A 27454-nucleotide genomic window follows, 5' to 3' on the forward strand; every position below is an offset into this window, starting at 1 on the left:
CCTCTTGTAATTTATAAACATTTTTCAATGACAGACTCCAGAGTGATTGAAGTGGATAAATTATGTCTGATGCTGATGGTTACAGTACTTACACTGAGAAATAATAGGGTCTAAGTTAAGGTTTCCATTAATGGTGCATTCTGAAGTGCATATTACTTGAGCTAGAGTCTTTTTTGGAGTTATCACCTGGTGTGTTGAAGAGAAGAATTGGGGGGGAGATAGGGATATAGAGGTCTATTTATCATTTAAGCCAGGGCTCATTAGCTGGTCATGGCGAAATCAGCTTTCCGCCCCCCCTTCCTCCTGGTCTAACCTAACAACTGCTTCACCAGCATTAGGCTGCCGGCGAATGGAGGATCTGACCAGTGTGGTTAAGGTTCGCAATTTTAAAGTGATATGAATCAGCAATTGATGCAGAGAGGCTTTTCCAGCAGCATTGTAGTAGGACTCCATTGGAAAAGTTAGCTAACGTCTTTTTGAGATGGCGCTGGTGGTGAAAAGCAAAGCTTTTTACTGCTTGCTAAAATGGGTCACATCACAGTCCCCATAGAAGTCTATTAGGACTCCAGTGATCAGTGTTGAACAGGTTAAGGCAGGAGAAATCTGTAATAAAGTAAAGAAAAGCTGTGATGGCCATTCTCTGAAGTAAACAGCTGTTTTTCTCCAGATTTTTGCAAATCGCAGCTTAGTAAATAGACACCATTGTCTGAAAATAACTGCTAGAGGTGAGTAGTGGGGCATTGGTGTGCCAGTCATTCACAGATAAATTCTGTCAGTTGGTGGCTAAAACTCAAACTCAGGGGTCTTTTATGGAGAAAATAGAACAGGACAAGCTTCCCGCAAGATGTTAAGTACATGATAACTAATGGCCATTTCTACTTTTAAATCTGTACAATATCCACATCATCTACTATATTTAAAAGGAATCATTTAAACAAGTCTACAAAAAAGGTTAATTTACAAATCTGCAAAAATACAGATGTCTTGTGCATATGCCGTATCTTCCCCAGTTTGTGATGTCGGACATCGTCATTTGCATGGGTAAACTTATGGATTAATTTGTCAAGATAGCAGCTGCTTCCAGGTTGCAGATATTTGCTACCTTTTATGCAAGGAGCTTGGTAGATCAAAGAGACCTTGCTGAATTTGGGCAATTCAAAGTAATGCACCACATGCTATGCCCAAATGTAGAAATTTAATTTTACATTGCAGGATGAGATATATAAATGAGCTTTAAAGGGTGTAGATTGCATATTTAGTAAGATGGGGCATTCCTGAGTCAGCATATGGCTGTGGAAACTTGTATCCCCACAAAACAGCTTGATTTTTACACACTCATATAGGTACGGAGGATTGGCCATTGGCCATTACTTTTAATGGGAAACCTTTTGTACCATTTATTATATGGGAAAGCACATGTACCAATGTAATAAAATATTAAAATGTACAAATGTGCTACATGAAATTCCAACAAGCACTGTTTAACGATCAAGAAGCAAAAGTTGTAATTAATCAATTAATGGGGAGGTTTAAAAGTTATTGCAGTCAGGGCTTTGAAGTGATACTTGAATTTTTGATCAAATGTGCGTTAATATTCTGGACTGCAATCCCGCAAATGGTTTGTGCCTGCATGGAGGCACTTCCAGAAAGTGAAAAGTGGAAATTAACTTTGCATGTGCATGGCGGTCATCAGATATATTTGCTGAAAAACTGTTCAATGTGTCCATATTTTTCTGGGTCATAAATGACTAAACACTGTATGTATCTAACAATCTATCTTGTTTTTCATCAAACAACATTACATTGGACTTTAAAGAAGATGCTGATTTTGGACTTCTCCATAGTCGATGTTCCTGTTTGCAAAAATGAGCAAAAATCTCTGAATGATTTATACATTGTAGTTACATCTACACATCTGTTGTGTAATGGTCTTGCTGATGCTCTCTGAAAGGTTTTGTGCCTGCAGGAGCTCAGGAAAGCACTCCTGATAGGTAGCACTCAGCTGTGACTAGGTATTTCACCCTAGGACACATTCCTGTCTCTAAAGAACCAGAATGTCCCAACTTGATTTCTTTGTCCTTCATGGAGAGGAAATTAAAAAATATCATACAGGTACAGCAGGTATTTTGTCTTATGATTTGGTCTCAAAAAACAAACATATTTATTAAACTAAATCTTGCTTATGTGACATATCCTGTTCATTTCCGGCTATCTCATTCCTGAATATAAAACTAAGAGATAGTTGGTTATTAACTTATTTATTAAAATTGTCCAGGACACTACATTTGTACTTCTGCAGAATGTTTCTTTTACTTTTTGTGCAAATACGTTGAAGATTCTTAACCCTAGCAGTACATTTCCTTGTTCCACCTATCATTTGACAGATGTGCATTTGGATATTTTACAGAGCATTTTATATTTAATAGTAATGAATAGTCTCAAATATCTTGTTGAATTCTACTTCCTGAATATTTGCATTTCTTGTAAGAACTGAAGTGAGTAGGGAGGGAATGTTGATGTGAAAACTTAGTATATTTTCAAACTCCATTGATTCGAGTTAACTAAATTGTTAAAAACAATTTCAATGAGTGTTTCAATTTCACTAGAAGACAACATTTACACTTAATTGCAATGTTGGAGTGATCTGATTATAACCTGGAGGATAATATAAAAGCACAAAACAAAAAAAAAAAACAGCTCGTAGAGTTCTCCTTAAATGTCTCATGAATATTGCTGCCCACAAATTGTTTAGGTTGCTTTAAATCTGCCCAGTGATAAGTTTGCCATGTAAAAAAACACACCTTAGATAACTTGGGCCTGAGTGCCTTGTGCTTTAATTAGAATATTGAGCACTACAGTGATTCATGAACAGACATGTCAATTCAAGATGTTACAGTTTACCTGTCACCACTAAATATCAGTGCATGTGCTGACTTGGCTTATCTTAATTTATATGGGAATAAATATTACAAAATGCCTTTCAGATCCCTCCTAAACTTAATTTATCACCAGTGACCTTCTTGGGAACTTGTTCATTGAGTAGCATTTAAGTAAAAACTGAGAGTTTCACTAGCAAATGTTGCAATGAGACATTCATAAATGTGAATGTGTGATCCAAAGTAAGTGTCTGTGCACATAAGCAGTTTTCATCCACCTGTTGTGGCAGCTAGAGACAGACTATAGGTACAGAAAGGTATAATTAAACTCTATTAAGTAACAGGCTACCTGTGTACACAGGTTTCATGTGAAACCTCACTATAGAAGCTGATTTGCAATCAGGTTCTTTATTGCATTTTGGCAGGATACCTGTGTTACTTAATAATGTTTAATTATCACTTTCTGTACCTGCAACCAAATTATTTATTAAAGTATTATCTCTAAACTCCATTACATATAGATGAAGCCAACACTTTAGAAGAGTGTCCTAATGGGATCTGAGGCATGTCAAAAAGTTGACTGAATGCAGTCAGTTGATATGGAGACATCACTAGCCCTGCCCGTGTGTGTAAACCATTAATTCACACATAGCATTTCTGCAAATACATTTATAAGCATGTCCGTCACAGTCTACCTGCACAGTTAGAGAAGCATTCCATCTAACAAGGTAACCTGCTGTATAGGGTTTGAAGATAGCATGATGCTCATGAAATGGTATTCTCAGAACTCCTTTGATGGATATATTCTCGAATACTTTATTTACTTTCATTTGTGAAGTTGATGCCAGGTCGAAAGCTGAGAAAAAAGCCACTATCTTACACTAATTAGCCCCAAACGAGGCATAAGAATATGTGTAGGTTTAATTTTGTCTAGGCAATTGTTGTACCATGATTTTAATAACCAGCGGGTAAAATTTTCAAAAGTAAGTTTTGTTGTTTTGTATTCTCACAGGGTTGTGTAATGTGGTGGTTTTCACTCCTTTTATCTGAATATTTTGGATGCATTGTATGTCAAGTAATACATTGCATTTGAAACAATAAAAACCTTCCTAAAAAAAAGTTTGGTGTTGAGATAATAAAATCCTTAGAACCTCTTTACTAGTTCATCACCTCTACCAGCCCCCTTTCAAAGGAATGTGATACATTCTAGAGTACTCTGTTTCCCCCAGGTCTTTACTGGTGATAGTAGGTTCTTATTTAATCAATATCGCCAAGTGTGGTGGACAGGATATGGAATGATGCAGTTGGTGACAAAAGTGAAACAGGATGAGATCTGAAAGGCAGATGGATGAATAGCAAGGGCAAAATCTAATACACAGGCCAAAGTCAGGGCGGGCAGACATTGATAGCAATACAATCAGGCTAAGGTCAAGACTGGCAGAATTCAATAGCAAGTCCGTTTATCAGGCTGAGGTCAAGACTGGCAGAGTTTAATAGCAAGTCTGACAATCAGACTGTGGTCAGGGCAGGCAGAGATCAATAGCAACACCGGTAATGAGGCTAAAGAAAGGGCAGACAAAGATAAATAGCAAATCTGAAAAATAGCAGAGGTTACGAGTAAGAGAATGGCCAATGCACGGCTCTGTCACAACAACATCACAATTCAGAATAGGCAGATACAGCACACTGGTTCAGACTGAACTATCACTAGCACAGGAGATAGACAGGAAGAGCTGGGGAACCAATGAGAGGGAGAGCACAAAGGAATCATTATGGAAAGCAAATAAACAAATGAGCAGAGACTGCTCATATATTTGCACTTGGTGCTGGTATAATGTATGAGCACACGTGTGTATGTGCGTGCTGTGTGTATGTGACAAAGGGTTAATCACAACGCAACCACATGTTTATCTAAAAAGGATTTTATATCGTGCTCCCTACTAATTCAAAACTGCCATCAGCAAAGTTTGTTTCAAGAGCTGACACTCTTACAGGAAGCGTTCGGTCACTCCCTGCCCTGTTGCAAAACTACAATCAAGACTTAGCTAAAGAATCACAGATATTTCACTTATGTAGCATTCGAATAGCAAAGCTATATAGCACAAGATTTCATTAGAACACAGAGACGGAAACGTTATTCAATGGAAGTTAATAGGACAAAATAGCCACAGTGATTAAGATGTATAAATATACATAAAATAAGATAGCAATATAACATACAGTACTATTATGCAAAACCATTTCTTTGAAATAAAAAGGAATAATAGCAGAAAATGAACTCACTTTGTAATGTAATTCTGTTTGCCTGAAAGAGGCAGAAAGAGTGGACACATCTTCAGTTTTCACATTGACTCCATATACACTGGTTCAATAAAAAGTAAGCCAAGCGGTTTATTTCATATATCTCTAATGCCTGATCATATCATACTAAAACTTTCCTGATATTTAGAGAATTGAACCAATAAAATGATTCTAACATGTCAAAAAAAATTATTGAACGCATTAAAAGATTTGAGTTTTTAAACTTTATTTGTCGAAATTTAATTTTATAAACAATATTTTTTTAGATTTTCTAACAAAGTAATTTTTACATGGAAATAGTCTTTAAAATTTTATGAAGAAACTTTCAGTAGTATGGTTTGAATATTTAATTTAAGAAGATGTTCAAAATGTCCTCCTCCTGCTTGCAAGCAAGCCTGGAGTCGCTGGCGCCATTGGGCAACAGAATCGTCGATAATCCTTTGATCCAGACTCGTCCACTCTTCCAACAAACGTTGCTTCAGTTCGTTTGCATCATGGATTGATGTCTGGTAGACTCTCTCTTGCATCACGCTCCACACTTTATAATCGAGAGGATTCAAATCTGGACTGTTCGGAGGCCATAATGTGGGAGGAATGAAGTCTGGTGCTTGTGGGCTGGCGCACTGTACTGTTGAAAAACAAAATAGCCTTCTGGGGCCAAATTTCTGATAATCGGTAACAGATGCTGTGACAGCAGAACGTCGCGATAAAACTCTCGTAGAAATTGACGGCTGCTGTAATTCTTGGATTCCCTCAAACCTTTTATCATGTGTACATCTTCTTTACTAAAAGGCATATTTATGGAAATTACAACTTTTTTATTTTTGTTTTCTATCATAAAATTATATCATTCTGTCTGCTTTTTTTGGATGGAAAATAAAAATCAGAAGTTATTAAAATAAAAATAAATACGAGGATGTTTTTATTTTAAAAATATGATCATTAAAGTTTGGCTATTTACCACAGTGTAGAAATGACAATGTTTGAATGCATTATATGACCTTTTGAAGCTACTCTTTTCTGCCTCTTACCACCCTCCCTTTGACCTTGCTGAAAATAGATTTATGCATAAGCCAGTAGGGGGAGTATGGCTCATCTACTCAAAGCACATTTTTTAGGATAAGTGCACACTACAGAAAATGTATCTAAATGCGGTATCGTTAAGGATTTTACCAATGACTTAAAGTCCCAATCAGCATGCTGCTTCATGTATACACACTTGCATGAATTTACAAGAAATCTATTATCTCTCCATGATTCTAGTTCTCTTAACCAATGGGGAACTGATAGAGGCGGAGTATTTCAAATGGATTTGAATGAGAATTGGATAATAAGGATGTCAATCATTTGACCTATGACACAAACTCTATTGGTCCAGAAGTATGACGTTAATATGGGCTCTGCCTCTGCTTCTCCTTGGATTGCTCCCCAGATTGCTATTAGGCAGGGTCTTTCACATAATCCCACTATCACAGGGAGTAAGATTTCTGGATGGGCAGCTTACGATTTCTGCCTGTAAAATGCTACTTTATATAATAGCCTCATAGCTCAGTACGCTGGATATAGGGAACTGAGTATGTTTAACATAGGGATATTCCCTTTCTTCCTGGATCGCTCCCCAGATTGCCAATAGACAGGGCTTCTCACATAATCCTGCGGTCACGGTGAGCAAGGTCTCTGGATGGGCAGCTTATGATTTTGTCTGCTAAATGCCATCCTATGTAATAGCCTTATAGCTCAGTATGCTTGATATGGAGAACTTACCAAGTTGAGATTGGAATATAACTCCATGATTACACTCTTTTTCTTTTTGGTTACACTTCAGAATTTGCCTGACATTGTTCCATTGTATATAGAAATTGTTAGTCCATTTATAAAATCTAATCAAAGCTTATGATGTGCTTTGGTACGATAAATCATGATCATGGGAATGTACACACTTATGCAATATCGGACCTAACTGTCGTTTATCGTTTGATTGGCCCGATAATCATGTGAAAATCCTGTACTGTGTACCCAGCCTATCTCATGTCTTTTTATATGGAATTTATTTTTCTCCAGCACATACCAGAGACATAATTTTATCATTAATAAGAGGTCACAGGTTTATGTACTGATACATATAAAACATAATAATACAGATAATATTCTGTATGATACTTCATTCCTATGGGTAAACTTATTGAGCTGTGGGTTTGAAAAAGTGGAGATGTTGCCTATAGCAGCCAATCAGATTGTTGTCATTTATTTAGTGCATTCTACAAAATGACAGCTAGAATCTGATTGGTTGCTATAGGAAACATCTCCACTTTTTCAAACCTGCAGTTTAATACATTTACCTCCTAGGCTCCTCTAGTAGAGTGAGCTTGACATATGTCCGAGGCCTAGCTTCACAAATTAGAATTCTATACAGATTTCTAGACAAGATCTGGGAACCTCATCATGTAATTATAAATATACAGACAGCCTGATGACACTTCCTTGATTAGTGACAAGACCAAAACCTTCAAACAGGTTAAGTAGGGCAAATGCACAGGGGAGAAGTGACAAAGGTAGATTAAACCCTTGTGTACCCAATAAATACAAATGTTTGAACTATTTATATCTCTGAGTGTTGTTGGGGGGGGGGGGGGGTGAGTAAGCTTTCATAAAGTTATATTTTTATTTTACTAACTCATGATTAGGCCCTTACCATGACAACTGCTGATACAGTAATTTCTGAGCACTGACTGTTGGCATGTAGATACTGTATTTTATAGTCACGTATGGGCACTAACTGCTGATGTATGAACTTTAATGTTAGTCATGGGTGGTGTTTGGGTACTAGTAGATGATAAGCTCTTTTGTTATATGGGCACTGTTAATATAACCATGCATGGGCACTGCCTGCTGATATAATGTATGGGCTGTAGTTGTTGTAAATGTAAATTTTGGATATATTATATGAGACAGAATATGGAGATCTGTGAAGGGGGGCAAAAATACCACCCTGGCTTGAGCCTATTTGTTTTCAATCCAGCTCTGACTACAATGCATAGAAAATTTTGTATTTTTTTAATTAGTTTTCAACATCCTTAATTCAAATGTCTCGATGTTCTGTTGGTAGAGAGCCATTTTGGTGTTGCACAAGAGGTAGGGGTCTGTTTGGTTATCATTGAGAAGGAAAGGTTTAAAATGTGCAAGACAAAGACGTGTGACGGTTGAGGAGAAAACATTACAATTTGTCATAGTAGTATAACCGCATTCTAATGAGAGGTGCAATCGAGAGTGATGAGTGTTGCAGAGATGAGCCTGCATATAGCAGTATAGATGAAATAAGTAATCAATATGAAAATTGGACTACAGATGTAGACAAACATGCACAGGAAATAGATATTAAATCACATTTGTTGTACTATGATATCTCTAGGACACACTCAGCGGCACTGCAACATCACGGATATTTCCTCGCACCTCATAGAAGGTGGTACTTGGAAATTAGAGCAGCCGGAAATCGTGGTGATGTCCGGTTGCTCATCGCAGGGAATTGAATTCCCTCCTAAAAATGTGTAATTGGTCTCATAGGGTCCTTGTTGTTATAGATCATGTGATTATCTGAAAGAAGATCCACAACTGAAGTCACTAGAGGAGCCCTAGCCTAAGGGTTATACTCCTTCAAATCGTCCTCTAGTTTTCTGAATTCATAGTGCTTTGAACTAGAATCTTGCTTAATTTTTTCCAAAATATGTCCTATATCACAATCTACTGTACATAAATGAGTGTGTTGTTCAGGACATCTCCTATAACATGTGCAATCCCTTGGTGTAGAGATTGTTGCAGACTGTTGCATTCTACGAATAGATTTTCCACCTGACATTAATTTTAATTAGCTAGTTATTCTATACAGTTCTGTGTTTTCACTGCATTGTGTAATTGTAAAGTGGTTTGGCTTCCTTTGTGCTAGAAAAACCTCGAGGCATTGACCTGGTGGAATCACAAATTACCATCATTATTGTTTTTCAAGAGAACAGATAATGCTTATTAAAGCTGAACTCCCTCAGAGCCATGCAAAGTATAACTGTATTCATTCATTTAATGGGAGACATACTTTTAAACTGCATGCTGTATTGTTTAAATCTGCATGTTGTTAAGAGAGGAAACAAGTTAAGTTAAATTTTACAACTGCACAGGACATGTGCATTTGTGCTTTCAGTCAGGCGCTTTGCAAATTTTGAGGCGCAAAGTGGTTTAGCAGAGGACTGGCCCACAGGAGCATAGGTAAGCGTTGCTTTAAGGTGACAAAACCATTTAAACACATGGGTTGCGCACACATAGAGCACCCAAATAAATGTCAGTCCTATATCAAACCAGTCACAAGAGTGGCCAAGTTTATACACATTGTAGGCATAAAGATAGGTATGCACAAACTGCATGAGCAGGCACAAGAGTACGCATGGGATGCACATTGTTGCATTTGCCTACTGTAAATGGTATTCATTGTATTGTGGGTTTTTAGCCATGTATAAAAGATATATAGGGGAATGGGATCTTTCATCCAGAGAATTCCAAAAAGCAGTCAGAAAAAAAAATTAAATAATTGCAACTTTTCTGTAAAAATGTCAAACAATTAGACATAATCACTGAGGGTTTCCTTTTAACAGTCAATCGGCCTTAATGAAGTCACTAAGGAGTGCAAGACTTAAAAAGGAGTACATTTGATCCTGGGCAAACCATGTTGCAATGCAAGGGATGTACATTAGTTTATGATTTTGCACAGAAGGAAAATACTGGCTGTTTTTTCATGTAGCACACAAATAATTGATAACTTTATCTGTACAATGAAAGTTTAAGTTGATCTAGGACATGCCCTAGCCCTACTATAAATCTGTCCCGACATTTTAAGTTTACCTCCCCCTCCAGTGCAACAATATTTGCTAAGGTGCAAAGTTACTTTTTTTGGCTTTGCTCTCCTTAATGACTGAGGCCCAATGTGTTTCATTTCCAAGTATTCTGGATAATAGATCCAATACATTTAACGGTCTTAAGAGAACACCAAACCCCTTAAAAACCACCCTTGTTTATCTGTCTATAAACCTGCAGAAAACCAATACAATAAAAACAAAATAGTGTGATGACCTGAATATTAGAACCAGGATTTCTGCACAAAACCTGTAGCCACATCTGAAAATATCTATTGTTTGACTTTGGCCTAATGGCTCTAGCCAAATTTCTTTCTATAGTGCTTATAAAAAGAAACAGGTGAAGGTGCAGAGCCAGGTCTTAAATTCTTAATATAGCCTCATTAATAAAATGGATAATTCCTTGCTTCTACAAATGGAGACATTGAGCATTTTCAGAAAAAAAGACATAAACTGTATTGTGTTGATGTCCCTCTGTTCATGCACCCAACCTTCTTGTCTGTTCATATTTATATTGCTGTATTGATATCCTAAATAACCACACAGACACAAGTTTAAATTTGGCAAAAGGTCACAGTTTTATTTAAATAATATAAAATATATATATGGTGGCGGCGAGAGACAAGCGCAGTCAGCTAAAACTATTTGCAAAGCCAACCAGTGGATTGTCAGATTGCCATTACACCACTGGTCCCAGGATAGAAACCTTTACTATTGGTCAGTGCTTAAATCTGGCATCTGAATGGCTACACCCCTTCTGGATTCAACAATGATGTGCCCATACACAGCAGATCAAGGGGTCCTCCGCACAAAAGGATCAAGAGTCAGGTTGTTTCGAAAGGGGCAGTAACCTGTGGCCAATCAGTGGTAGCACCATATGCACTAGTTGCCGACTGCAATGCTCTCCTGCCTACTGTGCCTCCTCGGTGACAGGGAAAGAAAACATTAATGTAAGACAATCATGACAGTTGCAGGGTGGGAGGGAGATATTTCGGTGCAGGAAGCAAGATACATAGCATCTACTGGGGGGGATATTTATAGAAGCTATAGAACACCCTCCCTGTGAATCGTATTGGCTGTGTATGCAGGAGACTTAACCCTGAATGGGTAAGTGCATGGTGTATGTACACACACACATGATTTTAAGTGCTTTTGGCTTATGGCCTCTCTTGTCATACTTGGTCACAATACTTACATGGTTAAATATTGTTTAAACAGATTGCATGACCTTTCCCCTTGAATCCCTTAATGATAAGTGATGTGATCATACTGTCAAGACCAAGGGGTATATTTACTAAACTGCGAGTTTGAAAAATGGAGATGTTGCCCTTAGCAACCAATTAGATTCTAGCAGTCATCTTGTAGAATGCTGTAAATAAATGAAAGCTAGAATCTGATTGGTTGCTATAGGCAACATCTCCACTTTGCCAAACCCGCCGTTTAGTAAATCTAGCCCCAAGTCTCAGCTAGCATTATGTTGTTGTCATTCAGGGTATGACTCAAGGACGGAAACTGACCATAAGGGGGCAGGGTAATGCAGAAAGAGGATGGCTTTCCTCTGTAGTGTGAGATTGTGAGTTTCTGAGCATTTAGAGGCAGGACGATGACATCATGAGCTTTTATTGTCTCCTGCTTAGTGTGAGATTCATGTTTTTCAATGAGAGAGAGTTAGTTAGCCTAGTCTAAAAAACATGTTCGTACCAATTCTATAAGATTTGGCAGCTCTGCTGTGACACAAGTGATACTTTAAAGTAGTTTTATACACTGTCCAAGTCATCTTATTGTATATGTGGACATTTTTTTTTACTTTCACTTAACATTCTTCTTTTACAGCCGAGATGTTTTGTATACTTTGTTGCCAGGAAACTCACTTGCAACCAATACAGTAGGTGATTAATTTAATGTGAGTGAACCACGTTTATTTAATTAGCAAAGCCCTTGATTCCCTTTATTGTGTAGTATATTTGCAGTACCTTGCAGACACTTCTGACAGTGTCAAATAAACATAATTGAAGTGATCATGGGTAAAGCCTAAATTAACCTCTTCCAGTTTAAATTAATGAAAATAACTTGCGTAAGAAAAAATAGACAAAGCAAACTACTGCAGTGGCAGTGAAATGGGTGTTAGGCCTTGTCAGAGAACGTTCCAAGTGGTTACCACAGTGATCTTTGTCATGCAGCCTTTGGAATCAAATGACGCAAATTACTAAATGATTGTGAGAGTAGCTTGGGAAATGCTCTAAGGCCGGTCATTTATTCATGCTGTCAGCCCTTTACTGCCATGACCATGGACAATAACTGATTTACTGACGTCAAAAGGTGACTCAGGGACAGATTAGAGGAACAGACTTCAGCTGAAATAATAACTCCTCACTGGGTGTGTGTGCAAGCACATCCTTTTTAAGCTAAACCAAAAAAATATATGCTTTCTGCCATCTTAGAGTAAATGTGTAGTGAACCTCAATATTCACATCACTGTGTTGGTGCAGTCTTGCTTCCGTGCTCCCAAAAACTGCATAATTGGAGCTATGTAGTGTTTCTAAATGGCTCCTTTATGTTTTTTAACTGAAAATCAAAGGAAAAAAAACCTAATCTATGAATATTGCTCAGCCTTATGCACATAAAAACCAACCTATGCTTTTTGTAGGATTAACAAAGGAACCTATTCCCAAAAATTGGATCTCTTAGAGAATTCCCAAATAATGTTTTCTAAAGCTGCGACTGCCCTTTAAAAAGTGGGACAGATGAGAACACAATCCATAGCAGAGATGTCCACATGGGTGCTTAATGCCATACTTGGACCATTCTATCGCTTGTGCTCTTTGGACCTGATAACTGTTTAAGACGTCTGTCATAGATTTTTTTTTCCGGGTTAGACATTTGTGCTGTTATACAGTTTGCAGTCATAGAATGTTGATAATTGCTGACAGGATGGCAATGACTGCTTTCATACTTAAAAATACTAAACATTATAGTCATTATATAACATTATAAACATTAAACATTATAGTATGTTTATATCTTAAAAAATTTCAATAAAAATACTGGATTTAAAAAAAAAAACATTATAGTCAAGTGAATCCGTCATTCGTGCGTAATTAGCTCTAGTTTGCCTTAGTTACAAGGCAAAATTTGATGTAAGAAGATATCCTCTTTCTGTGTTGTCATAGAGCTGTGCACAAGGCAAGCTAGGTCATATTTATAGGTGACCATTTTCTTTGCACGAAAACTGATTTGCCCAATGTGCATACAGCTTAAGCTTCCTACAACAAGATAAGTAATATATAGTAATATATAACATTGCAATTGCATGAAAAGCTGTGCACATTGTTGGCTTAATAAAAATTTAGAAAATCACATTTATCAGCCAATTTCTTCAATGAAGTATGTAGTTTAAAAGACCAATGAATCACTTAGGTATGGTTAGGGGAGGGCTGGCAAATTTAAGCCCAGTGGGCAAGACTTGACTCAGCAGCCTATTTTCATAGAAAAAAAATGCACAAGGTCCAGTAACCCAACCCAAAGTAGCCCACTAAGGGACCAGCCCAGGGGGCATATGCCCCCTTGCCCCTGAGTAGGATGCACATGCTGTGCTTATGCCAAGGAGCAGGGCCTCTATTTAATGTTCACAGGACAGGAATATCAAAATCATATTGGACCAGACACCGGCGTGCATACGTACTGTGTTTAGTCATTTATCTATTTATCCAATGTTTCCATTCAGCAGACAGTCACCTAAATATTACCATGTTTAATAAAAACATTAATGTGAGGTTTTTTTTATTAATAGTGTTCTTATCCCTTTAATGACCAGGCTACCTTGTAGCATTATGTGTAGTTTCTTTGTAGTTGTTAGAGGTTCCATGGCGCAGGATGAAGTTTTGTGTTTATGGATCTGTATACAATGAGAAGAAGGAGTGTTAGTGGTGGTGCTGGGGGTCTTGATTTTATTTGATGTGCAGAGGGTGTAAGTAATAATCAGGATGTAGTTGAGTTTAATTATCCTTGTAGGTATGTTCCAATTCTCCTTGTAGTTTGCACCTGTTTTCCTGTGAGTTCTCTCAGTCTCCGTATCTGTCCTTCTTCTCCTGTAGAGGAAACTGGGGGGAAAATGGAGGGCAGAATTTGAACTTTGTATCACTAGAACATTACATCTCTGCAAAAGACCTGCTCTGCTGTAAAATTTCATTTGCATCAAATTTTGCTTATCTATTTTGCCATGGTACCTGTGAGTTTACGTAACTCTTTCCAGAGTAAATTATTGAAAATAGCACCCCTAAATTATGTGGTAATGTGGTTATTTAACATGATAATCCTGTACCTTTTATGTAAGGGTTACTTGTGTGGAGGTGAGAGAAATTAATATAGAAATATAGAATCTGACGGCAGATAAGAACCGTTTTGCCCATCTAGTCTGCCCAATTTTTAACCTATGGTAACCTTAATCCTTATTTGATCCTTTATTCTTTGTATGGCTATCCTTATGTCTATCACAAGCATGTTTAAATTGCTCTGCTGTATTAGCCTCTACCACCTCTGATGGGAGGCTATTCCACTTATCCACTACCCTTTCTGTGAAGTAATTTTTCCTCAAATTTCCTCTGAACCTACTTCCCTCCAGTTTCAGTGCATGTCCTCGTGTGCTAATATTTTTTTTCCTTTGAAGAATGTTTCCCTCCTGTACCTTGTTAAATGTATAACCTTGATGTATTTGAAAGTTTCTATCATGTCCTCCCATTCCTTCCTCTGCTCCACACTGTACATATTAAGATCCTTAGTCTTTCCCGGTAAGTTTTATGCTGTAGACCATACACCATTTTAGTAGCCCTTCTTTATACAGCCTCTGATGTATTTATATCCTTCTGGAGATATGGCCTCCCGAACTGAACACCGTATTCTAGATGAGGCCATATCAATGACCTACACAGTGGTATTATTACTTCTTTCTTTCTGCTACTGATTCCTCTCCATATGCAACCAAGCATCTGACTTGCCTTTCTCATTGCTTTGTTAAATTGCTTACCTGCCTTTAAGTCACTTGAAATAGTGACTCCTATATCCCTTTCCTCCTCAGTAGCCACAGTAGTTTCCATTATAGTGCCATTAATACTGTATTAAGCTTTTAAATTTTTGAGACCCAAGTGCATGATTTTGCTTTTTTTGGCATTAAACTGTAGTTGCCACTCTCCTGACCATTCCTCTAGTTTACCTAGATCATTGATCATTTGTTTTACTCTTCCTGGTGTGTCTACTCTGTTACATATCTTTGTGTAATTCTGCAAAAGTGTATACTTTCCTTTCAATATAATTTGCAATGTCATCAATACAGATATTAAAAAGCATGTCCAAGTACAGATGCCTGGAGTACTCCACTAGTAACCTTTCCCTCCTGTAAATGCACTCAATTTACTATAACTCTCTGTTTTCTGTCATGCAACCAATATCTTATCCATTTAGCCATCTGAGAATCTAATCCTAAACTTTCGAGTTTATTTAAAAGTCTGCGATGTGGGGCAGTGTCAAAAGCCTTACTAAAATTCTAGATAAGCTACATCTACAGACCCCACTCAAAAAAGTCAATAGGCTCACTGGTCTATAGTTGCTCGCCTCTTCCTTGCTTCCACTTCTGTACATTGGGACTACATTCGCTCTTTTCCAATCCTCTTGAATTACTGCTGTAGCTAGTGACTGATTGAATAATTCTGTAAATGGTGTCACCAGCACCCTTTTAGGTTCCTTTAGTATCATTTGATGTATCCCATCTATCCCCACTGATTTATCCACTTTCAGTTTTGAGAGCTCTGTTAGGACCTTCTCCTCTGTAATGTACTTGTATCTACCTCATTTTTTTGAGTATACTTGCAACGTAACTGTAGCCCATTCCCCACTCTTTCTGTAGGGAACACTGAGCAAAAATAAGTATTAAGATGATCTGCTATTACCTTGTCTCCCTCAACAAGACTCTCACTCTCTGTCTTTAGTCTTATTATTCCTCCTTTTGTTTTTCTCCTTTCACTTATATACCTAAAAATAGTCTTGCCCCCTTTACCTACTAACTGGGCCATTTTCACTTCAGCTTGTGCCTTTGCACATCTGATTACCTTCTTTGCCTCCTTCTGTCTAACAACATATACATCTGTCTTCATTATTCTGAGTCTGCTTATATTTCCTTAAGGTTTTTTTTTTGCTTTCACAATGCTTGCTACTTCTTTGGCAGACCACACTGGTTTACTTTTCCTTGTGCTTTTCCTAACCCTTTTGATATAAAGGTCAGTTGCTTTTAGTATTGCACTCTTTAATTGTTCCCACCTCTCCTGCATTCCTTTCAAGTTCTTCCACTCTGCCAAAGAGTCACCAACACATTTTCCCATCTCTACAAAGTCAGCCTTCCTAAAATCTAACACCTTTGTTTTTGTGTGACTTAACAGCTGAACTATGACTTGATTGGTAACAAGTTTAAAGTCGAACACGAACTTGTGCTAACTTTTTTGTAGCATTACCACTGACTTACCTGCTTCATGCTGATCTTTCATGACAGCCAGAAAGATGCTTTAAGGCAGCTTTGACCGTTACTGTTACCTATCAGTACCTGTGACTTAAAACGAGGAGATAGGTGGGGATATAATAGAATTGCTAGATAGGTCAGTGGGAATACTGATAGTGAGCAAATAGTAAATATTGTCCATCCACACAGCAAGGAAAGCTCCTAAAAAAACGCCTTCCCCACTTTTATATAATTTCAGTAATCACACTTCACAGAATGAAATCTTAATTTTTGCACATGCCTACAAATAAAGCCATAATGTAAACTTCTCTCTTTAGCCTGTGCAAACTGTTCCTCATCCCTAAATTCCACCATCTTGCTCTGCAGGCCTAAGCACTCTGGTGGCAGCGGAACTAAAGCTGATTCTGCATTGTTATGTTTCACTTCTTAAATCGTCTCCTATTTCTAATTAAAGTCTATCAAGTTTTCCTTTAAAAGAATATTCTATCCTGAGCCACAACAACAAATCAAACACATGGCAAATTCTCATTTCAATCTGATATAAAAAAAATCCTCCCATTAAAGCAAGATTTTTGCATTGCATTTATTTATTTAATAGGGCTGTCTGTCCAGATGTTTTATGTGAGCAGTGCCACATTAATGTTACATATGCATATTTATAGGCTCTTTTCTCTTAAATAAAAAGTTGGACAAAAATCAAATAGGGGAGACTTTATTGCTTCGAACGTCTTATATATTTTTATATTATTATGTTATGTATAACATATGCATAACCTGTTTTTTTTTTGTTTTGCATCCATGCAGTTAAAAAATTAGTTTGTGTTGTATCTTTTCGTACTGTCTAACCAGGGCTCCAACAAAGTTCGGTCAGTGCTGCATGTGTTGTACGTACTAATGTGTGACAGCTATTGTGCATAAAGTAATATCTTGGGTCATTTTTTTTTGGACAGTTTTAAATAACCTTTATGGATTCCTAATTGTTGGTGCTGGTGAGATACATTTGGGGGAACAGTATACTAATCCCTTTGGTACAAAAGATTACTTTGAAGTCATACTCTGCCTGCACAGATCTACATTTATTTCCATTATTTATTTATTTAGTTATTTTTAAAAAGTCACATTTTTGACATAGTCTTCCACATGTAAGAAATACATACACATCAATGTGTATAGAATGTATAGTTAAAAAGTTCAATACACTGGGACTATAGTATTTTTGAGAAAGTGCTCCAAAACATAATTGAAATGTAATATGTCTTAGGTGCTACATATTCTAAGAGCTACCTATAGGATCTGACCAGGTTCCCACAAATCAGTGTATCAGCATTGTTTTTTTGCTCTTGTGATTTAAACAAAACAAATGTAAGTCCTAAAACAGATAGCCCACTGAACTTTCTCATCCAGCTTGCTGCTACTGATCTTATTAGAACAGGGGCAGTCGACTTCCGTGTCATGTGACCGCCTCTGCGCAGTGCAGTGAGGTCACACGGCATTCCTGGAGGATGAGGAAGTGTACTGTGCACTCCCTCCTTCTGTGTTTCCCTTTTGAAATCTGCTCCAGCTACTTTTTGTTTCCCCATTACTGGCATAACCTGTAATAAATAACAGAAAAATAATGCAGAAGCTGAACTAATGTTGAATGTGTGTAATAAAATATTGTGCTTCAAATATTGATTTAAACCATAATCCGCTATATAATGTACTTTATTACTTATCACGTTCAGGCGTTATCCAGATATTATAAGTAGTTTGTAAGCTTGTACATTGATCAGCGCAGTGCACAAGCTTTCTTTTTGACACCATTGTGCCTGTGTTGTGTGTGCTAACATGGTTTTATGTATATAAAATCTGTGTCCATATGTGCAAAGTTTGTGGCTTTGTAAATACACATATTTCTTATCTGGACAAACAGCACATCAGATAGATCTATAAGCATGGCTAGATGGGCAGATTTGTTTATGCCTTCTACAATGCACAGTTAGTGAAAATGTCTCCTAAATAAGAAAAGCTTGGAGACCTATTCTTCTCTTGCAAAGAGTGGTTGATCTATACTCTTTTTCACAAATAGTGTAAAATTTTTGGGGAAGCTGTGCTGTGAACCCTTGTGATTCTGACAATTTTGTGTTGGTAGATACTGTTTAGTTGGTTGCCACAGCCAATCCTGTGCCACCAACACAAATGTGTCAGACTTGCTGAGGTTCAAAATTTGGTGTAGAGGAGAGTTTACTATAAAACTATTACTATGAAGCACAGAAGCATAGAATTTTACAGCAGATAAGAACCGCTTGGCCCATCTAGTCTGCCCATTTTTTTTTTATTAACCTATGGTACCTTAAACCTTATTTCATCCTTTATTCTTTGTATGGTATTCTTATGTCTATCCCAAGCATTTTTAAACTTTTCTACTGTATTCGCTTCCACCACCTCTGTTGGGAGGTTATTCCACTTATTCACAACCCTTTCTGTGAAGTAATTTTTCCTCAAATTTCCTCTGAACCTACTTCCCTCCAGTTTCAGTTTCAATGTCCTCGTGTTCTAGTACTTTTCCTTTGAAGAATGCTTCCTTCCTTTAACTTGTTCAAACCCTTGATATATTTGAAAGTTTATATCATGTCCCCCTTTCCCTTCCTTGTTCCAGACTATAAATATTAAGACCTTTGATTCTTTCCAGATAAGTTTTGTGCTGTAGCCCATGCACCATTTTAGTTTACCTTTTTTGTACAGTCTCTAATGTATTTATGTCCTTCTGGAGATATGGCCTCCATAATTGAACACAGTATTCTAGATGAGGCCGCACCAATGACCTATACAGTGGCATTATTGCTTCCTTTTTTACTGCTTCTGATTCCTCTCCCTATGCAACCAAGCATCTGACTTGGCTTCCTCATTGCTTTGTTACATTGCTTACCTGCCTTTAAGTCACCTGAAATAGTGACTACTAGATCCCTTTCCTCTTCAGTAGTTTCCATTATTATGTCATTAATACTATATTTAACCTTAATGTTTTTGAGACCCAAGTACATGATTTGGCATTTTTTGGCATTAAACTGTAGTTGCCACTCGCTTGACTATTCCTCTAGTCTACCTAAATCATCAATCATTTGTTTTACCCTTCCTGGTGTGTCTACCCTGTTGCATATCTTTGTGTCATCTGCAAAAAGACATACTTTCCCTTGAATACCATTTGCAATGTCTCCAATTAAGATATTAAAAAGCACTGGTCCAAGTACAGATCCTTGGGGTACTCCACTGGTATCCTTTCCATCCTGTGATTGCACTATATTTACCAGAACTCTGTTTTCTGTCCTACAACCAAGATCTTATCCATTCAACCATCTTAGAATCCAATCCCACACTTTCAAGTTTATTTAAAAGTCTGCGATGTTAGACAGTGTCAACAGCCTTACTGAAATCTAGATAAGATACATCTACGCCCCTTCCCCCCCCGGATCTATTACTTTAGTCACCCAGTCAAAAAAGTCAATAAGATTTATTTGACATGATCTCCCCCAAGTAAATCCATGCTGTTTGTTATCCTGTAAGTTACTGGATTTGACTTTTAAGATTGTTTCCATCAATTTCCATACTCCTTATGTAAGGCTCACTGGTCTATAGTTACTCGCCTCTTCCTTGCTTCCACTTTTGGGAAGTGGGACTACATTCGCTCTTTTCCAGTCCTCTGGAATTACTCCCGTAGATAGCGACTGATTGAATAATTCTGTTAATGGTGTTACCAGCACCCCTTTAAGCTCTTTTAGTATCCTTGGATTAATCCCAGCATGACCCATTGATTTATCCATTTTCAGTTTTGAGAGCTCTGTTATAACTTTCTCCTGTAAATGGACTTGTTTCTACCTCATTTCTATGAGTATACTTACAACTTAATTGTTACCCAATTCCCCCTCTTTCTGTAGTGAACACTGAGTAAATTATTAAGATGATCTGCTATTACCTTGTCTCCCTCAACAAGGCTCTTACTCTCTGTCTTTAGTCTTATTATTCTTCCTTTTGTTTTTCTCCTTTCACTTATATACCTAAAAAAAACTTTTGCCCCCTTTACCTAATGACTGGTCCATTTTTTCTTCTGCTTGTGCCTTTACACATCTGATTACCTTCTTAGTCTACTTCTGTCTAGTAAGATACACCTCTTTGTCTTCATTATTCTGAGTCTGCTTATATTTCCTGAAGGCCATCTTTTTTTCTTTCACAATACTTGTTACTTCTTTTGCAGACCACACTGGCTTCTTTTTCCTTGTACTTTTCTTAACCCTTTTGATACAAAGGTCTGTTGCACTTTTTAATTTGTCCCACCTCTCCTGCACTCCTATCAAGTTTTTCCACTCTGCCAAAGAGTCACTTACACAATTTCCCATCTCTACAAATTCAGCCTTCCTAAAATCTAACACCTTTGTTTTTGTGTGGTATGAGTCAGACTCTGTGTTTATACTAAATCTTACAGATTGATGATCACTGGATCCAAGGTTCTCAGCCACATTTACATCAGATATTCTGTCACCATTTGTAAGAATGTAGTCCTTAAATTATCTTAGTTTTTGAATCACAATATGAATGTGGAACGAGCAGTTAAAACTAGTTTGGGAAAGGTACTTTAATAAAAGGTGGGCCATAGGAATATGAGTAGTCAGAAGTACTCAAAGGGGGGTAATCCCAACTCAGATGCAAGATTGTTCATATTTATGATCCTTGTAAGCATGCACATATGGCTCTTTTGGGGGAGACCAGCAGGCGCGGGCTGGCAAATCTCAGCCCGGGGGTCGCACAGACGGCTGCATCACATGACACACGATGCGGCTGCCTCATTGATGACGCGCCCGTGTCAAGTAAAGCGGCCGCCAGTGCGCTGACGCAGCCGCATCGACTGTTTTGTGATGCGGCCGCCCCTGGAGACCAGCAACCACAAGAGCACAAAAGAAGAGTATTGTTGCGTCCTGCTTATATTATTGAACCCCCCATTATTTACAAAAGTTATACTTGTGTGAATGTCACTTGTGTGCTCAGTAACTTACTACATAGCTGACTGTGGGGCTTCCAGTTTAGAACACGAAAATGCAGCAGGTGAAGCAACTTACAACATACAAATAATGTACCAGAACAAAAATCCTAAAGAAATTTGGGACTCAAACTTTGGCACTGCATATTTTACATGCTGCTCTGTCAAACGAAGTAGCTTAGTTTTGATAGAATACCTACATGTTGCCATTTCCTAATACACACTAAATTATCTCAGCTCTCTAAAACTAAAATGTAGTCCCCTATTGCCATACTTAGTTTAAATAATTGCCACATTGTATATCAATTTGCAAAATCCAGATGTATCATGAATTATACATTGTATTTCACTAGTGCTCTTAGTTCACTCTAAATCACAAACTGGGAAATTGTAATGTTTTTTCATGTTTTCTCACAAAACTGCTGGATTATTTCTTATTTATTCAGCCCTAGACATTTGCAGTCAATGATTTTGAAAAGCTTTTTGTAAATGGTTTGTATAAGGGATTGTAACTGCCACTTTTGCTATGAATGTAAATTTTTGTACTACTTATTACTTGTATTATTTTTGTATTACACTTTCTGCAGAAATCGACATTGAGCGATGTGTGCGAGAGTCTATCAACCTCTTTTGCTGGACGCCAAAGAGTGCTACATACAGACAGCATGCACAGTCCCCAAAGCAAGCTAGCGACAACAACGGCATGAGCAGACCTCCGGCTAGCTTCTCCGTTGACTACCAGGACTCCTCCAAGAATGATTTGGTATGTCATGGGAACAGTTAGTCCAAGTGATTTAAGAAATTACTGTTTGTTTTTTAAGCAACACATCGTTTTCAAGTTTTGCCCAAGGTATCATTATGTAAAGCTCCCATGTGTTTTGACCAGTGGTGGGTAACAGGTGGCCAGCAGCCCGCTGAGCCCTCACCTGCAGCCCCCAGACTGCTCTGTTTCTATGGCGTATATTGCGGTTCACATCACTGGTCTAGACCATCTTGATTTTGCAACTGAAAATTGTAAATGCTGTTTATTATTTTATAATATTTTATAATAAGAAGCATGAGCTGACTTTAATTTTCTGAAGCGCTCATGTCATGTAAAAGGGGCAAGATATTTTAGCTACATTTTCTATAATAATATTTGTAACATTATATGTATAGTGGATCTCACTCTGTGTGCACCACAAAGCGCCCTAGTGCCTCAGTACACCCGAGTCATCTGCACATCAAGGTGCACACATACTGCGGGAAACCTGAAGAGGTGCACTGTGCAAAACAAAGTCCAACCTATTCATTATTATATTCTCCTCAAATACTACTATGTTTAGCTTCATTTACTTGGGAAATCAATCAGAAGAGTAAGGAGACATCAGAACTTTTTTATTACATGTGTAATTTTGTTTGTTTGTTTTATTACATTGCCTAGAAAGGGTGCAGCATGGAGGCACAAAACTGGTCCTATTAAACCTGTCAGGTGAGTCCATTAGACTGTGAGTTTGCAGCTGGTGCAACAATTAAAGTATTTTTGCAGAGTGAAAATGACTGTGTGCCCCTTGCAGTGTTAATCTCTGCATGCAATCTCCATGTCTCTTGAGGTTCACCCTATGTAGTAATTCAAGTGTATGGGAATTAAACAGAGCCCAGTCACAAGGAGACATTTAGTATTTTTAGTACATGACCACTCACTTGTACACTTAATTCAACATATCTGCGTCATCTATTTTATAATGGAAATTTATGTTTATATAAATCTATTTCTATAACACCTCTGGGTATGCAGTTCATTAATTTGGAAGCAGAAATTAAATACAGAAAGCACTGTGACATACATTGAATAAATCTAAATGCTTATAGAAATTTAGGGGCTTGCTTTCTAATTACTTCTAAGGGAATTCTAACTGGAACACTGGGGGACACATTACATATATATGTATATAGCTTGTTGCATCTATTTCTTAGTAGAATATATAGTGCATGAACAATTTGCCTGTGTGAGCAGTAGACATATAGTGGTTCCAGGATTGTTGATCCCCATCCCTGCAGTATTCTCAGACATTTCATGCTAAACGCTAAGTGAGAAAATTCTTACAATGCAATTGTGAAAAACCCCTTAATTCTTTATGAGAAAAGGTGACTATCTAGTATACTAAGAATATCCATTCGGTAAGGAGTGGAGTGTGAGAAGGATTGAAGGCATGATGGTCTGAGATGCCAATGAGTACAACGGAGTTTATAAAATGGGCACTAGGGCAAGGTCTGGTAACTATAGACCTCTGATCACCCACATCAATAGCAGGAAATTAATGGAATTGTATCTTAAACAGAAAATCAATGACCATTCAGAGCCAAATGCCAAACAATTGTACTTTATTTTTTTGATCTAAATAAAGTAATAGATCTTGTTATATGACTGGAGTGTACCCAATGTAGTAACTCAGGCTTCATGTCTGGGTCCTAATGTGTACATTATATTCATTAGTAATACTTGTAGTCTGCAAGGACAGTAAGTATAGTCACAGATTACACAAATGCACAGAGATTCAGAGACAATAGTGGAATTAACCAGAAATCATTTAATCAAACTGTAAGATAATGCATGTCACAGGCGAAGAATAAATAATGAATGGCAGTGTACTGTCAGTAGAAACACAGGATAACAACCTATGTGTTCTATGTGGTCATATTTTAAATGTCACTTGTAAAGCTGAGTGAAAGCCCAGTAGTATACTTGATTGTATAGGAAGAAGTATTAGTACCAGGAAGAGAGATGTTATGTTGCATCTTTATAGGACACTAATGGGACCTCGCTTGTGTGCTGTGAACAATTGGAGACCATCTCTAAAAAGAAATGAAAACTAGAATAATATAACTAGAGTGAGTTTAGAGAGGGGATACTGAAAGGGACATGGGCTACATGACGCATCTCATCAGGACAGAATAAAAGGATAACGTCTGAAAATGATGGTTTGCATGAATGCCGAACCCCAGTAAACTAATCCTTTGGAACAGGGTTTTATCAATAATATTCAGCGCAGAACCGTATTTTCAATATAGGTTGTGCAGAGCCATATAGAAATCTTCCTCTCCCACTAAATTAAAGTCCCTAAAAATATTGAAATATATTGAATATTTAAAAATAAATTATACATAAGAGTGGAACAGTGCATTTTTAGGTTCGCTCCATGCCATGTATAGGGCTCATTTCCACTCCGCAAAAGGACTTGCATTTTTCCACCAGTTTAGAGCCTGCAGTCGGTTCCTGCCATATACCTTTACTGGGGCATATTTGGCTCCTCACTTTGGCAGAAAAGTGCATTTCTAGAAGCACTCTAAGTAATGTAATAAAAGGCTTCACACACATTAAAAATTGCTACATGTAATAAGACATTCCATAGATTAAGCTAAACCAAAGGAGAAAATGGCAAAGTATATCTTATTACAAGGGCTGGTACTAAATTGGTAGAGGGTTGAACTTTTACACTTCTGCACTATGAGCCTCTGGAGATTTTTCTGCCTCGCTGAAGCACACTTCTACTTTACAGAAGAGTCTATCAAGAGCAAAGAGTAGGCGTGCACCTTGATGTGCCCTACGCAGACCATTCAGGACTAACAATGCAAACCCAGGCACATCGATTATATTATGCTATGGCCCAAACCATTCGCTACAGTTCCAATAAAGCACATATACTTGTTATTCCTGTATGTGTTCGAAACTGTAAAAAAAAAATGTGTATATTTTATGGGTTGAATTAATTTAGTGAATTAGGTAAGAGAATATTGCCAAAACCCCATTTTTTTTTTTTATCCCATCCCCATTTTTCCCTCTTCAAATATCAATAAATGAAAAACACATTTGCTTGCCTGTGGTACAAAAAGAAAATCATACACCTCCCATCCCCTCAGTAAAACAATATAAAATAAGGTTGTGTAGAGTTGGGGAAAAAAAAGATTCCTAGTAAAGAGGACAAAGTACAAAAAAAAAGTGAACCATGCTGTGGCTTTATGAGGTGCAAATTTGGCACGGTCCCCTCGTGGTGAAAGGTTTGTGTTTACTTGCAAATGTTAAAGGGAACCAGCTAAGGGACTAGAATAGGAGAGTAGTACACAGAATATAAGAATACTGTTCTAATTCTGTCAGTAGCATACATCAAGTTGTCTGCAACACCATGAAGAAGTAAGCAGCACAGTACAAATGTGACTTATACACTATATGGACAAAAGTATTCAGACACTTGACCATTATACCAACAGGGACTACAATGACATTGTATTCAAATACATATACTTTTATATGGAATTGGTCCCCCTTTTGCAGCAGTAACAGCTTCCACTCTTCTTGGAAGGCTTTCCACAAGATGTTGGAGTGTTTCTGTAGGAATTTGTGCCCCTTCATTCTTTAGAGCATTTATGAGGTCAGGCACTGATGTTGGACGAGAAGGCCTGGCTCGCAATCTCTGTGCCAGTTCATCCCAAAGGTGTTTGATAGGGTTGAGGTCAGGGCTCTGCGCGGGCCAGTCAAGTTCTTCCACACCAAACTCATCAAACCATGTCTTTTTATTCCTTGCTTTGTGCACTGTGGTACAGTCATGTTGGAATAGAAAAGTGCCTTCCCCAAACTGTCGCCACAAAGTTGGAAGCATAGCATTGTCCAAAATGACTTGGTACGCTGAAGCATTAACATTTCCCTTCACTGGAGATAAGGGGCCTAGCCCAAACCCTGAAAACAGCCCCATACCATTATCTCTCCTCCACCAAACTTCACAGTTGGCATAATGCAGTCAGGCAGGTAACGTTCTCCCGCCATCCGCCAAACCAAGACTCGCCCATCTGACTGCTAAATAGAGAAGCGTGATTAGTCACTCCACAGAACACATTTCCACTGCTTCACAGTCCAGTTTCGGAGGGCTTTACACCACTCCATCCGACGCTTAGCATTGGTTTTGGTGATGTGAGGCTTGCATGCAGCTGCTCACTCATGGAAACCCATTTCAATAAGCTCCGGCCACCCAGTTTTTGTTTTTGTGCTTATACTAATGCCAGTGGATGTTCAGAACTCTTCAGCTATGGAATCAGCAGGGCGTTGGCGACTTTTACGCACCATGCGCCTTAGCAGTCATTGACACCACTCTGTGATATTACGTGGTCTTCTGCTTCGTGGCTGAATTTGCTGTTGTTCCAAAGCACTTCCACTTTCTAATAATATCACTTACAGTTGACTGGAAAATATCCAGCAGGGATGAAATTTTTCACGAACCGTCTTATTACAAAGCTGGCATCCCATCACAGTGCCATACTTGAAGTCACTGAGCTCTTAAGAATTACCCATTTTGTATCACAAATGTTTGCAAATGGAGACTGCATGGCTAGGTGCTTGATTTTATAAACCTCTGGCAACGGGTCTGATTGAAACCCCTCAGTTCACTAATTAACATATGTGGCCAAATACTTTTGTCCATATAGTGCATGTGTTTGTGTTATAGGAATATTATGGCATTTAGAAATTGTGGTATTATGACATACATGTAGAAATTGCCTTCAATTGTAGAATCAGTCTCTTACCTGTATGGAATTTTTCAGGCTTCAGGCTCACTTTCAAACCAGAGAAATGTGTGTCTACACTGCGTTTTTATTTCTGCAAGTACACTTAATTGCCTACCTAGCGCATTTCAAGGCGCACGCCCACTTAGCGCTCTTTGGAAACGGTCACAAAAAATAAATCTCGTCTTGTATATACAGGTTGGTGGATATTCTAAAAATTTGCAAAGCTGGAATTGGCAAAAATATCTTTACAACATTTAACCTATCACCATTTTTTCTCATTTAAACTGTACATTCGTTTCTCTTAAAATTCTATTCTATTTAGCCT

At 37.8% G+C, this 27454-nt stretch overlaps 1 protein-coding gene and 1 long non-coding RNA gene across 5 annotated transcripts in view; one reads left to right on the top strand and one right to left on the bottom strand.

The window, feature by feature from the left end:
- Positions 1-27454, top strand: part of TBCK (TBC1 domain containing kinase) — a 214011-nt gene that overhangs the window by 94033 nt on the left and 92524 nt on the right. For 3 of the 4 annotated variants that reach the window (XM_075200804.1, XM_075200818.1, XM_075200810.1), the window contains exon 23: positions 22179-22354. In XM_075200804.1, coding sequence (XP_075056905.1) covers positions 22179-22354 — 176 coding nt within the window. Of the gene's footprint in view, positions 1-22178; positions 22355-23014; positions 23069-27454 lie in introns of those variants that run through there. The other variant, XM_075200825.1, reaches the window with a different exon arrangement.
- LOC142143116 (uncharacterized) overlaps positions 13788-27454 on the bottom strand; it is a 49131-nt gene continuing 35464 nt past the window's right edge. Inside the window, exon 4 of the long non-coding RNA XR_012689494.1 lies at positions 13788-14175. This is a non-coding gene — a long non-coding RNA (uncharacterized LOC142143116). The remainder of the gene's footprint in view (positions 14176-27454) is intronic.

This window comes from Mixophyes fleayi, chromosome 1 (genome assembly GCF_038048845.1).
Source record: "Mixophyes fleayi isolate aMixFle1 chromosome 1, aMixFle1.hap1, whole genome shotgun sequence".
NCBI lineage: Eukaryota > Metazoa > Chordata > Amphibia > Anura > Limnodynastidae > Mixophyes > Mixophyes fleayi.